Source organism: Coregonus lavaretus (assembly GCF_964263955.1).
Source record: "Coregonus lavaretus genome assembly, chromosome: 21".
NCBI lineage: Eukaryota > Metazoa > Chordata > Actinopteri > Salmoniformes > Salmonidae > Coregonus > Coregonus lavaretus.
Window position 1 is genome coordinate 31,895,401 of NC_140008.1, and position 12,343 is coordinate 31,907,743.

At 40.8% G+C, this 12,343-nt stretch overlaps 1 protein-coding gene across 1 annotated transcript; it reads left to right on the plus strand.

Moving 5' to 3' along the window:
* The first annotated feature begins 5,391 nt into the window (after nt 1–5,391).
* LOC311148412 (regulator of G-protein signaling 21-like) lies at nt 5,392–7,515 on the plus strand. The gene is made up of 5 exons (XM_084185378.1): nt 5,392–5,525; nt 5,636–5,719; nt 5,943–6,004; nt 6,248–6,414; nt 6,615–7,515. The coding sequence occupies exons 1-5, from the start codon at nt 5,446–5,448 to the stop codon at nt 6,870–6,872; spliced, it is 651 nt and encodes a 216-aa protein (XP_084041504.1). The 5' UTR covers nt 5,392–5,445; the 3' UTR covers nt 6,873–7,515.
* Nucleotides 7,516–12,343: the final 4,828 nt, after the last annotated feature.

Here is a 12,343-nt window from a genome sequence, read left to right on the forward strand (position 1 = left end):
GAGATAATATTTGTTGAGTCTAGATCAAGGGTCCCGAACATGTCGATCATGAGCTACCAGTAGCTTGCAGCCCACCAACGAGTAGCTTTACAAACAATTTTGAAAGTATATGCAACTTTTAATGTGTTCCATCACAAACAAATCTCACATGTATCAGACACTGCAAGCTTCCAGCTACTATCTAATCAATGCAACTTTGACATTATCCCACCCCTGTTTAGTAACTATTTTCTTAAGAAGACAAACCTAAGACAATATCTGCCAATGATTTTCCAGCAATATTGCCCTTATCTGTCTGTGTGGTGTGCCCATTTGTCGATCACTCTGTGTGTAGCCAGTTGATGAGATAACCGTCTTGTGGATTGACAGAAATAATTTCCCCAAAACTTTCTCAATTAAATGTTAACTGCAAAGTAGGCTTACCTCACAGAAGTATATCATGAGTAAGTACAGTTGAAGTCGGAAGTTTACATACACCTTAGCCAAATACATTTAAACTCAGTTTTTTACAATTCCTGACATTTAATCCTAGTAAAAATTCCCTGTCTTAGGTCAGCTTGGATCACCACTTTATTTTAAGAATGTGAAATGTCAGAATAATAGTAGAGAGAAGGATTTATTTCAGCTTTTATTTCTTTCATCACATTCCCAGTGGGTCAGAAGTTTACATACACTCAATTAGTATTTGGTAGCATTGCCTTTAAATTGTTTAACTTGGGTCAAACATTTCAGGTAGCCTTCCACAAGCTTCCCACTATAAGTTGGGTGAATTTTGGCCCATTCCTCCTGACCGAGCTGGTGTAACTGGCCCTCTTGCTCGCACACGCTTTTTCAGTTCTGCCCACAAATGTTCTATAGGAGTGAGGTCAGGGCTTTGTGATGGCCACTCCAATACCTTGACTTTGTTGTCCTTAAGCCATTTTGCCACACATTTGGAAGTATGCTTGGGGTCATTGTCCATTTGGAAGACCCATTTGCGACCAAGCTTTAACTTCCTGACTCATGTCTTGAGATGTTGCTTCAATATATCCACATAATTTTCCTTCCTCATGATGCCATCTATTCTGCAGCAAAGCACCCCCACAGCATGATGCTGCCACCCACGTGCTTCACGGTTGGGATGGTGTTCTTCGGCTTGCAAGCTCCCCCTTTTTCCTCCAAACATAACGATGGTCATTATGGCCAAACAGTTCTATTTTTGGTTCATCAGACCAGAGGACATTTCTCCAAAAAATACGATCTTTGTCCCCATGTGCAGTTGCAAACCGTAGTCTGGCTTTTTGATGGCAGTTTTGGAGCAGTAGCTTCTTCCTTGCTGAGCGGCCTTTCAGGTTATGTTGATATAGGACTCGTTTTACTGTGGATATAGAAATGTTTGTACCTGTTTCCTCCAGCATCTTCACAAGGTCCTTTGCTGTTGTTCTGGGATTGATTTGCACTTTTCGCACCAAAGTACGTTCATTTCTAGGAGACAGAACGCGTCTCCTTCCTGAGTGGTATGACGGCTGCATGGTCCCATGGTGTTTATACTTGCATACTATTGTTTGTACAGATGAACGTGGTACTTTCAGGCGTTTGGAAATTATTCCCAAGGATGAACCAGACTTGTGGAGGTCTACCATTTTTTTCTGAGGTCTTGGCTGATTTCTTTTGATTTTCCCATGATGTCAAGCAAAGAGGCACTGAGTTTGAAGGTAAGCCTTGAAATACATCCACAGGTACACCTCCAATTGACTCAAATGATGTAAAGCAGAAGCTTCTAAAGCCATGACATCATTTTCTGGAATTTTCCAAGCTGTTTAAAGGCACAGTCAACTTAGTGTATGCAAACTTCTGACCCACTGGAATTATGATACAGTGAAGTATAAGTGGAATAATCTGTCTGTAAACAATTGTTGGAAAAATGACTTGTGTCATGGACAAAGTAGATGTCCTAACTGACTTGCCAAAACTACAGTTTGTTAACTAGAAATTTGTGGAGTGGTTGAAAAACGAGTTTTAATGACTCCAACCTAAGTATATGTAAACTTCCGACTTCAACTGTATATAATTTATATATATTATTTGCTATTTGCAAACTTTGCCATGAAAAGAACAGCAGCACTACAGAACCATCACTAGACCTGCATATAGATTGCACATTCCTCACTCGCTAGATGCATAATTAAAGGGCCAGATGTGCAATTAAAGGGGAATTACACTCAAAAATAAATTTGTTCATATTTTTCCAGACCTAAAAAAAATGTCTTCTGATTCGATTTAACCATCCTACTAAGCTATATGGAATTGTTTTAAGAAGGTCATACAAAGGATAATTTTGACATTTCATTTGGAATTTTAAGAACACTTGAATATTAGTATTTTTATTTTTTATGAATTGATAAAACAATTATTTTGGCCTTACTACTATTAATCCATTCATGTTACAGGAGGGGGTCGCAGTTCCGGAGTGACCCACTAGGTGTCCTCCTCCAACAACCTTAGGCAACTCCTCACTCACAGTCGGGACTAATCATCCTATAGGTGTCACCTGTGTCTATCGATTCACCTGTGTATTTGTGCCCTCACTTCCATGTGTTCCCTTGCTCAGTTTTCTCTGCTAGTTTCTCTACGTCCAGCAGTACTACTCAGTGTCTGATCAGAGATCTATGTACAGGTACTTGAGAAGTGTTCTCCCTGTTTCATTATTTGTTTCAGTCTTAGGTAGTATTTCATATTTTGGCTGTCAGACGGTTTTTGGAGACTTATTTGCTCTGCCTTCCTTTTATCGTGATAAGTCCGTTATTTTTGTATTTTGGCTTCGGGACAACCAGTAAAGATCCTTGTTTCACCATTTCTGCCTACTGTCTACTATATATCCTGCACCGCACCTGGGTCACACCTCATCCCAACCCTTACACATTCAAATGCATTGGATGACAGATTAACTACACGGAACAACAGATTCTAAAGGAAGTGTGTTCTGAAGTGTCTGTCCTATGTCTGAGAGATATAAGAAAGATCAGGAAACATTATTATTATAATTTTTTTTACATGTATTACATGTATTTAACACTTATACAGTGCATTTGGAAAATATTCAGACACCTTGACGTTTTCCACATGTTGTTACGTTACAGCCTTGTTCTAAAATTGATTAAAACATTTTTTTTAAATCTACACACAATACTCCATAATGACAAAGCGAAAACAGGTTTTTAGATTTTTTTGCTAATTTATTACAAATAAAAACAGAAATACCTTAGTATTGAGACCCTTTGCCATGAGAATCGAAATTGAGCTCAGGTGCATCCTGTTTCCATTGATCATCCTTGAGATGTTTCTACAACTTGATTGGAGTCCACCTGTGGTAAATTCAATTGATTGGACATAATTTGAAAAGGCACACACCTGTCTATATAAGGTCCCACAGTTAACAGTGCATGTCAGAGCAAAAACCAAGCCATGAGGTCAAAGGAATTGTCCAAAGAGTGCTGAAACAGGATTGTGTCGAGGCACAGTTCTGGGGAAGGGTACCAAAAAGCTTCTGCAGCATTGAAGGTCGCGAAGGACACAGTGGCCTCCATCATTCTTAAGTGGAAGAAGTTTGGAAGCACCAAGACTCTTCCTAGAGCTGGCTACCCGGCCAAACTGCAAACTGAGCAATCGGGGGAGAAGGGCCTTGGTCAGGGAGGTGACCAAGAACCCGATTGTCACTCTGTCCTTCCAGAAGGACAACCATCTCTGCAGCACTCCACCAATCAGGCCTTTATGCTAAAGTCGCCAGACTGAAGCCACTCCTCAGTAAAAGGCACATGACAGCCCGCTTGGAGTTTGCCAAAAGGCACCTAAAGGACACAGACCATGAGAAACAAGATTATCTGGTCTGATGAGAGCCTGAATGTCAAGAGTCACATCAACCTGGCACCATCCCTACGGTGAAGCATGGTGGTGGCAGCATCATGCTGTGGGGATGTTTTTCAGCAGCAGGGACTGGGAGACTAGTCAGGATCGAGGGAAAGATGAACGGAGCAAAGTACAGAGAGAGCACTCAGGACCTCAGACTGGGGTGAAGGTTCAACCTGTAACAGGACAATGACCCTAAGCACACAGCCAAGACAACGCAGGAGTGGCTTCGGGACAAGTCTCTGAATGTCCTTGAGTGGCCCAGCCAGATTCCGGACTTGAACCCAATCTAACATCTCTGGAGAGACCTGAAAATAGCTGTGCAGCGACGCTCCCCATCCCACCTGACAGAGCTTGAGAGGTTCTGCAGAAGAGAATGGGAGCAACTCCCCAAATACAGGTGTGCCAACCTTGTAGCGTCATACCCAAGAAGAATCGAGGCTGTAATTGCTGCCAAAGGCGCTTCAACAAAGTACTGTGTAAAGGGTCTGAATATTTATGTAAATAAGGTATTTCTGTTTTTTATTTGTAATACATTTGCAAACATTTCTAAAAACCTGTTTTTGCTTTGTCATTATGGGGTATTGTGTGTAGATTGATGAGGAAAAAAATCAATTTTAGAATAAGGCTGTAACGTAACATAATGTGGAAAAAGTGAAGGGGTCTGAATACTTTCCGAATGCAATGTATATAAACAGTCTCCATATATACTTACATTCATTTTTTCAACTGGTACCGGGGGACCTTCAGACAAGTCTTGGTGTGTAGCCCAAACTGTTCGGACGCTAAAGACAGAGGTTGGCAGATCGGCTGTACCAACTTCAGACGAGTCCCAAGACGCTTGTGAGGGTTGTAAAACAAAATAGAGAACACCATTTTGTTTGCGAGAGTCTCATCTTTCCATAGAGGGGTCATAATAGTTTGTACCGTTCGGACGCTACAGAAAATTTTGTGAGAAGACCGATTTTGGGGATGTCTCATGGTCTGACAAACACTGCTCTAGCTCTTTCACTGCAGATGCGGAAGTGCGACATAGGCGGATGCGTTTGATTGAGACGCAGCCTATGCAAAAAAACATATCTCTAGCTTAAACTAACAGATTTTTATGGAGATTCTTTTTGTTATGCTAATTAGATGTTCTGCGTGGTGCGAACATCGACCTTAGTTTTTTAAAAAAGAGATTAGAGGTGAAAGGGTTTGTGTCATCTTTACAGAACTATATTTTAGTTTTGGGGGGACTTGGTGTGCCTCTATGTCATTGGCCTACCCGGAGTTAAATATGGAAGCACAAGCACTCTCAGTAGTGTAAACGTTTACACTAAACAGCCAATCACATTCCTTAGCGCTGCCTTTACTGCCACAGGCTCTCACCGTCAGCGGATGGGCTAGTCAACTGTTCACAGAGTGGGCCAATCAGGTTACAGATCTGTTACTCTAGGCTGGCCTTTCTAGCATGACGATATCAGAAGGAAACTATAAAGTGCTCTGACTGCTCTAGAGGGAGGTAGATTAATTTGACTGCTATAGTCAGTGCTATGTTCAGTGTTTCACCACAGAATCATGAGTGTGTTGTATCAGAAAGAGGCGTGTACAGGCTGTATGAAGGCATCAGATTTCTCTATTGATAAAAAAGGAATCAAGTGAGTTATTTAATTCACGTTCGTGTTATTACAGCTGATTATTCTGACCTTGTTAAGCAATGGTAGCGGTCACATGGAATTATCCTAACAGAAAAATATTTTTTTTTCAGGAAGAGAAACTGGAGGACAAGGATACGCTATCTCTTGAAGTTCACCTCTTCTTCAAAATCCATGGCAAGAAGAAGATCTTACAGGTGAGGCTCAGGGGTCTGAATCATGTACTATTATGGAAGTAAAATAGGGAGTACCATAAGGCTCTATATCCTAATAATGATCAACCTTAATATATATCACTATAAGCAGTAGTTACTACTACTTGTATACAAATAGTATATACAAGTAGTCACTACTACTACTACTACTACTACTACTAGTACTACTACATGCCTCTAATGTGACTGTTCTCTCCTTCCTCAGGCCAACAGTGGATGAAGTCAACCAATGGGCACAGTCACTTGACGAACTCCTGAGTCACAAATGTAAGTGCCACACCCTGACTTTTATAGCTCATACGATAGCAGCAATGACTGTATGAAATGGGCACAAAGGTTATAGAGTGAAAATGTATATGAATGAAGTGAGTCAACTTGAAGTACAGTTGGATCTAAACTGCACCTCTGATTGGTTGATATTTGACCATTCTCAATTCAGCTCGAATAGTTTTTCTACTGCTTGAGAGCTGCTTTGACATTCTCTCTCCTTCCCTCCCTCTTCTCCTGCAGATGGAAAGGCAGCATTTAGGATCTTCCTGAAGTCAGAGTTCTGTGAGGAGAATATAGAGTTTTGGACAGCCTGTGAGGAGTTCAGGACCATCTTATCTCAAGGGAAACTGTCGTCGAGGGCCAGAAGCATCTATGAAGAGTTCATCCAGTGTGATGCTCCTAAAGAGGTGAGTTTTCCTTTCACTACGGTCAGGCCTCATTTTCTTAAAGTGCTGATATTGAGCAACAATCTTATAATAAAGATATGGTAATGCTAAAGTGATAGTTATGTTTCTTTATTCCAAATAACTTCTATCTAATGCCAATGTGTGATCACTCTGATTGTGCAAAGACTTATTGGGATTCTTGTCTCTATATTTGGTTGTAGATCAACCTGGACTACCAAACGAAAGATGCTATCGTCCAGAGCCTGCGTCTGCCTAGCCTGACATGTTTCCTGTCGGCCCAGAAGAAGATATTCAGCCTGATGGAGAACAACTCGTACCCTCGCTTCATCCACTCGGAGCTCTACAAGGAACTTTGTGCCATCGCCAGGGGAGGGGGAAATATCTCAAGTATTATGATTAACCACTCTGAAAAATTGTCTATGAAGTCACGCATTACATGTTGCACTGACACCATGTAGTAACATGGAATGTAAAACCATTTCACATTTGAGCCATGCGGTCAATGGCAATGCTGTAGCACACTATTTATAAACGGTACTTTAGTGTAGGAAGTACAGTGAATAACTGTAAATAGCTTTTCATTTACATTTGAAAAATTTAAATTCAACTTTGTACATCCTGCTTTTGCAGATTGAGACAAAATAATGCAGATCAGATGTAAAGTAATTTTAATATCGGCTTAAAATGGAACTGCTTATCCTGTTGTGTTTGAATATGCAGTTGAGTTAGTTTCAATTGATAACTGTTTTGCTGGAGAGTTGAATGGAGGTGAATGTTTTGCCCACATCGGGATTTCGAAATTCAACGGAGGGCCGCACAGATACATTTTATTACAGAAAAAGGGCAGTTATTTGAAAATATATAGGTCCATTATAATTTCTACATACTTTCTATGTAGTTTTAGATGTTCAAGAATGGCCTGGAGTGTTTTTCTAACCCTCCTAAACCCCCACCCCAGTTCATTGTGGGTGAACTTACTGTAAATAAAACAATAGACGTAGAGGCAAACGTACGGTGGCAGCTGGACTGCAACACTGTTGTTCTTTTTTTGTTTTGTTAAATACATACATGTCAAGTCTAATAAAATCATATTGAATTCAGAAACAATGTATTTTCCAGTTTTTGGGCCCTGAAGGTTTTAACACTGTGTTTTTAATTACAAAAATACACTACAGATCACAAAATAAATAAAAAAAATTAAAAGATCCAATTAAAATTGAACTCCATGTCATAACAAACCATCATTTCAATGAAAGTTCATGACAGGATCAACTACAGTGGGGAAAAAATGTATTTAGTCAGCCACAAATTGTGCAAGTTCTCCCACTTAAAAAGGTGAGAGAGGCCTGTAATTTTCATCATATGTACACGTCAACTATGACAGACAAAATGAGAAAAGAAAATCCAGAAAATCACTGTAGGATTTTTAATGAATTTATTTGCAAATTATGGTGGAGAATAGGTATTTGGTCAATAACAAAAGTTTCTCAATACTTTGTTATATACCCTTTGTTGGCAATGACACAGGTCAAACGTTTTCTGTAAGTCTTCACAAGGTTTTCACACACTGTTGCTGGTATTTTGGCCCATTCCTCCATGCAGATCTCCTCTAGAGCAGTGATGTTTTGGGGCTGTCGCTGGGCAACACGGACTTTCAACTCCCTCCAAAGATTTTCTATGGGGTTGAGATCTGGAGACTGGCTAGGCCACTCCAGGACCTTGAAATGCTTCTTACGAAGCCACTCCTTCGTTGCCCGGGCGGTGTGTTTGGGATCATTGTCATGCTGAAAGACCCAGCCACGTTTCATCTTCAATGCCCTTGCTGATGGAAGGAGGTTTTCACTCAAAATCTCACGATACATGGCCCCATTCATTCTTTCCTTTACACGGATCAGTCGTCCTGGTCCCTTTGCAGAAAAACAGCCCCAAAGCATGATGTTTCCAGCCCCATGCTTCACAGTAGGTATGGTGTTCTTTGAATGCAACTCAGCATTCTTTGTACTACAAACACAACGAGTTGAGTTTTTACCAAAAAGTTATATTTTGGTTTCATCTGACCATATGACATTCTCCCAATCCTCTTCTGGATCATCCAAATGCATTCTAGCAAACTTCAGACGGGCCAGGACATGTACTGGCTTAAGCAGGGGGACACGTCTGGCACTGCAGGATTTGAGTCCCTGGCGGCATGGTGTGTTACTGATGGTAGGCTTTGTTACTTTGGTCCCAGCTCTCTGCAGGTCATTCACTAGGTCCCCCCGTGTGGTTCTGGGATTTTTGCTCACCGTTCTTGTGATCATTTTGACCCCACGGGGTGAGATCTTGCGTGGAGCCCCAGATCGAGGGAGATTATCAGTGGTCTTCGATGTCTTCCATTTCCTAATAATTGCTCCCACAGTTGATTTCTTCAAACCAAGCTGCTTACCTATTGCAGATTCAGTCTTCCCAGCCTGGTGCAGGTCTACAATTTTGTTTCTGGTGTCCTTTGACAGCTCTTTGGTCTTGGCCATAGTGGAGTTTGGAGTTTGACTGTTTGAGGTTGTGGACAGGTGTCTTTTATACTGATAACAAGTTCAAACAGGGGCCATTAATACAGGTAACGAGTGGAGGACAGAGGAGCCTCTTAAAGAAGTTACAGGTCTGTAAGAGCCAGAAATCTTGCTTGTTTGTAGGTGACCAAATACTTATTTTCCACCATAATTTGCAAATAAATTCATTAAAAATCCTACAATGTGATTTTCTGGAAATCATTTTCTCAATTTGTCTGTCATAGTTGACGTGTACCTATGATGAAAATTACAGGCCTCTCTCATCTTTTTAAGTGGGAGAACTTGCACAATTGGTGGCTGACTAAATACTTTTTTCCCCCACTGTATACAGTACGTTATACCTTGCAACTTCACAGTAGTACCTTGAGGCAGCTGAGGAAGGGAATGTTTTCGTGTAAAGAGATTACATATATGAGGCCTCCACAGTCTGCTCCCTTCCAGACCAAATATTTACTCAACAAACACAAATGTCAAAGATATAAATACCTGCATCAGATCAATTCCCTTTCCTCACAACTCCTGGATGAAATCCATCTACTGTACTCTATCAGAAAAACAATGTCTGCACAACATCATCTGCACAACACATTATTTGGCTTCCAGTGGAACAGTGTTCACACAGTGGAATGGGGTCATATGAATAAGAGGTTCCAGTAAAAATGGTTCTGTGTTCCGACTGCAAAAAAGAACATCATGACTGATGTAATGTACTGTATCTCTGTGCCTCTGACTATGGGGATGTGCAGACTTTGTGTCAATCCCCAGAAATTACAAAGTGTTGTTGGTACGGACGAGCATGAACTCATAATAAAAGCTGACACTGAGAAGACAGCCAGACACCTCTCCTCTCTGACAGCTGACCGGTAGTACTAGGACCCATGGCCTGTGTTATGATATTTGAAAGGCCTAATATAGGACCATCTCTCACCTTACACTCTCAATCTAAACAGACCCAAAATAACTCCATACACTCCTAACATGCAGGCGTAATAAGACATCCATCTAACACATTATCCCAAATAGACCAAATATAGCTCAATATGTATCTTAGCAGCAGTATAATAGTTTTGCAAAAGGGCAAGATTTTTCCAACTAAACTTCCAGTCAAAACTGTGCAAGAACTATCGTGGTTGGTTTTGGTCGTTTAAGTTGAGACAAAGTTTTTCCATCCTGAAAATTACCACTTAGACTGCCCGCCTAAGAATTTTCTACACAGAAAAAAACCTGTAATATATACTGTATATATACACTACCGGTCAAAATTTTTAGGACATCTACACATTCAAGGGTTTTTATATATTTTTTTACTATTTTCTACATTGTAGAATAATAGTGAAGATATCAAAACTATGAAATAACACATATAGAATCATGTAGTAACCAAAAAAGTGTTAAACATATCAAATATATTTTTATATTTGAGATTCTTCAAAGTAGCCACCCTTTGCCTTGATGACAGCTCTACAATATAGAAAATAGTAAAAATAAAGAAAAACCCTTGAAGGTGTTCTAAGACTTTTGACCGGTAGTGTATACAGTGGGGGAAAAAAGTATTTAGTCAGCTACCAATTGTGCAAGTTCTCCCACCTAAAAAGATGAGAGAGGCCTGTAATTTTCATCATAGGTACACGTCAACTATGACAGACAAATTGAGGGAAAAAAATCCAGAAAATTCACATTGTAGGATTTTTAATGAATTTATTTCAAATTATGGTGGAAAATAAGTATTTGGTCACCTACAAACAAGCAAGATTTCTGGCTCTCACAGACCTGTAACTTTTTCTTTAAGAGGCTCCTCTGTCCTCCACTCGTTACCTGTATTAATGGCACCTGTTTGAACTTGTTATCAGTATAAAAGACACCTGTCCACAACCTCAAACAGTCACACTCCAAACTCCACTATGGCCAAGACCAAAGAGCTGTCAAAGGACACCAGAAACAAAATTGTAGACCTGCACCAGGCTGGGAAGACTGAATCTGCAGCTTGGTTTGAAGAAATCAACTGTGGGAGCAATTATTAGGAAATGGAAGACATACAACACTGATAATCTCCCTCGATCTGGGGCTCCACGCAAGATCTCGCCCCGTGGGGTCAAAATGATCACAAGAACGGTGAGCAAAAATCCCAGAACCACACGGGGGGACCTAGTGAATGACCTGCAGAGAGGTGGGACCAAAGTAACAAAGCCTACCATCAGTAACACACTACGCCGCCAGGGACTCAAATCCTGCAGTGCCAGATGTGTCCCCCTGTTTAAGCCAGTACATGTCCAGGCCCGTCTGAAGTTTGCTAGAGTGCATTTGGATGATCCAGAAGAGGATTGGGAGAATGTCATATGGTCAGATGAAACCAAAATATAAGTTTTTGGTAAAAACTCAAAGAATGCTGAGTTGCATCCAAAGAACACCATACCTACTGTGAAGCATGGGGGTGGAAACATCATGCTTTGGGGCTGTTTTTCTGCAAAGGGACCAGGACGACTGATCCGTGTAAAGGAAAGAATGAATGGGGCCATGTGTTAAGTTGCGTCAATTCAAATCTGGTATTAGGAACAAAAGAGATCAATACACGTCTTCTAAAATAGACTAGTATTTTAATTAATGCAAAACCTTCAATGGTAAATATGATGTTCGTATATACGGGTCCACTGAAATACCGCGCAGGGCACTCAGAGAACTGATCCATTGTTCTAAGTTCTTCTTCAAATACTCTGACAGAGATAGTTCCCGCTCCCTGCTGGCCAATCAGGGTAGAGACTGAGCGTGGTTTAGACTTACTCAGCCAATCGTTGGCGCACAGGCTGGTCCCAGACCCTTGGCACTTTACCGTTGCACACTGTTGCCAGGCATAAGTTGTTATCATCACACCCTGTCTCGAGTCAGCACCCATAGACACCGTTCCCCTGTACTCTTTGTACCTACGTCCTTGGACGGTTCACAGATCACAAAGAGGCAGTGTTCGTGTATGTGAGACACAAGTTCTTATCTCCCCATACTCCCTAAAACAGCTCCTCACATTAATCACAGCTTGTTAGGTTAAACAATTTATATCAGTACAGTACAAACCTTTTATGTTTAATCATTAATGCATTCTTTCTAAGCTAGGCATCACATCCAGTTACAAGAAAATAGATCCCCACAATCCCCCCTTTCACACCCACTGGGTGTGAACCCAAAATAAGAAAACCCAAAATAACACATTTCAGGGAGATTTAGGATTCCCCCTATTGACACCCTCTAGGGTGTCACTCATTAAAATACAATACAAACAAAAAGAATCACACTTTTATTAATAGGCAATAATGATAATAAAAAGGCCTTCAGTCCTTCCATCTACACCCAACTTGTACCAGGTTAGCAACCAGCCACCCAGGAACTTC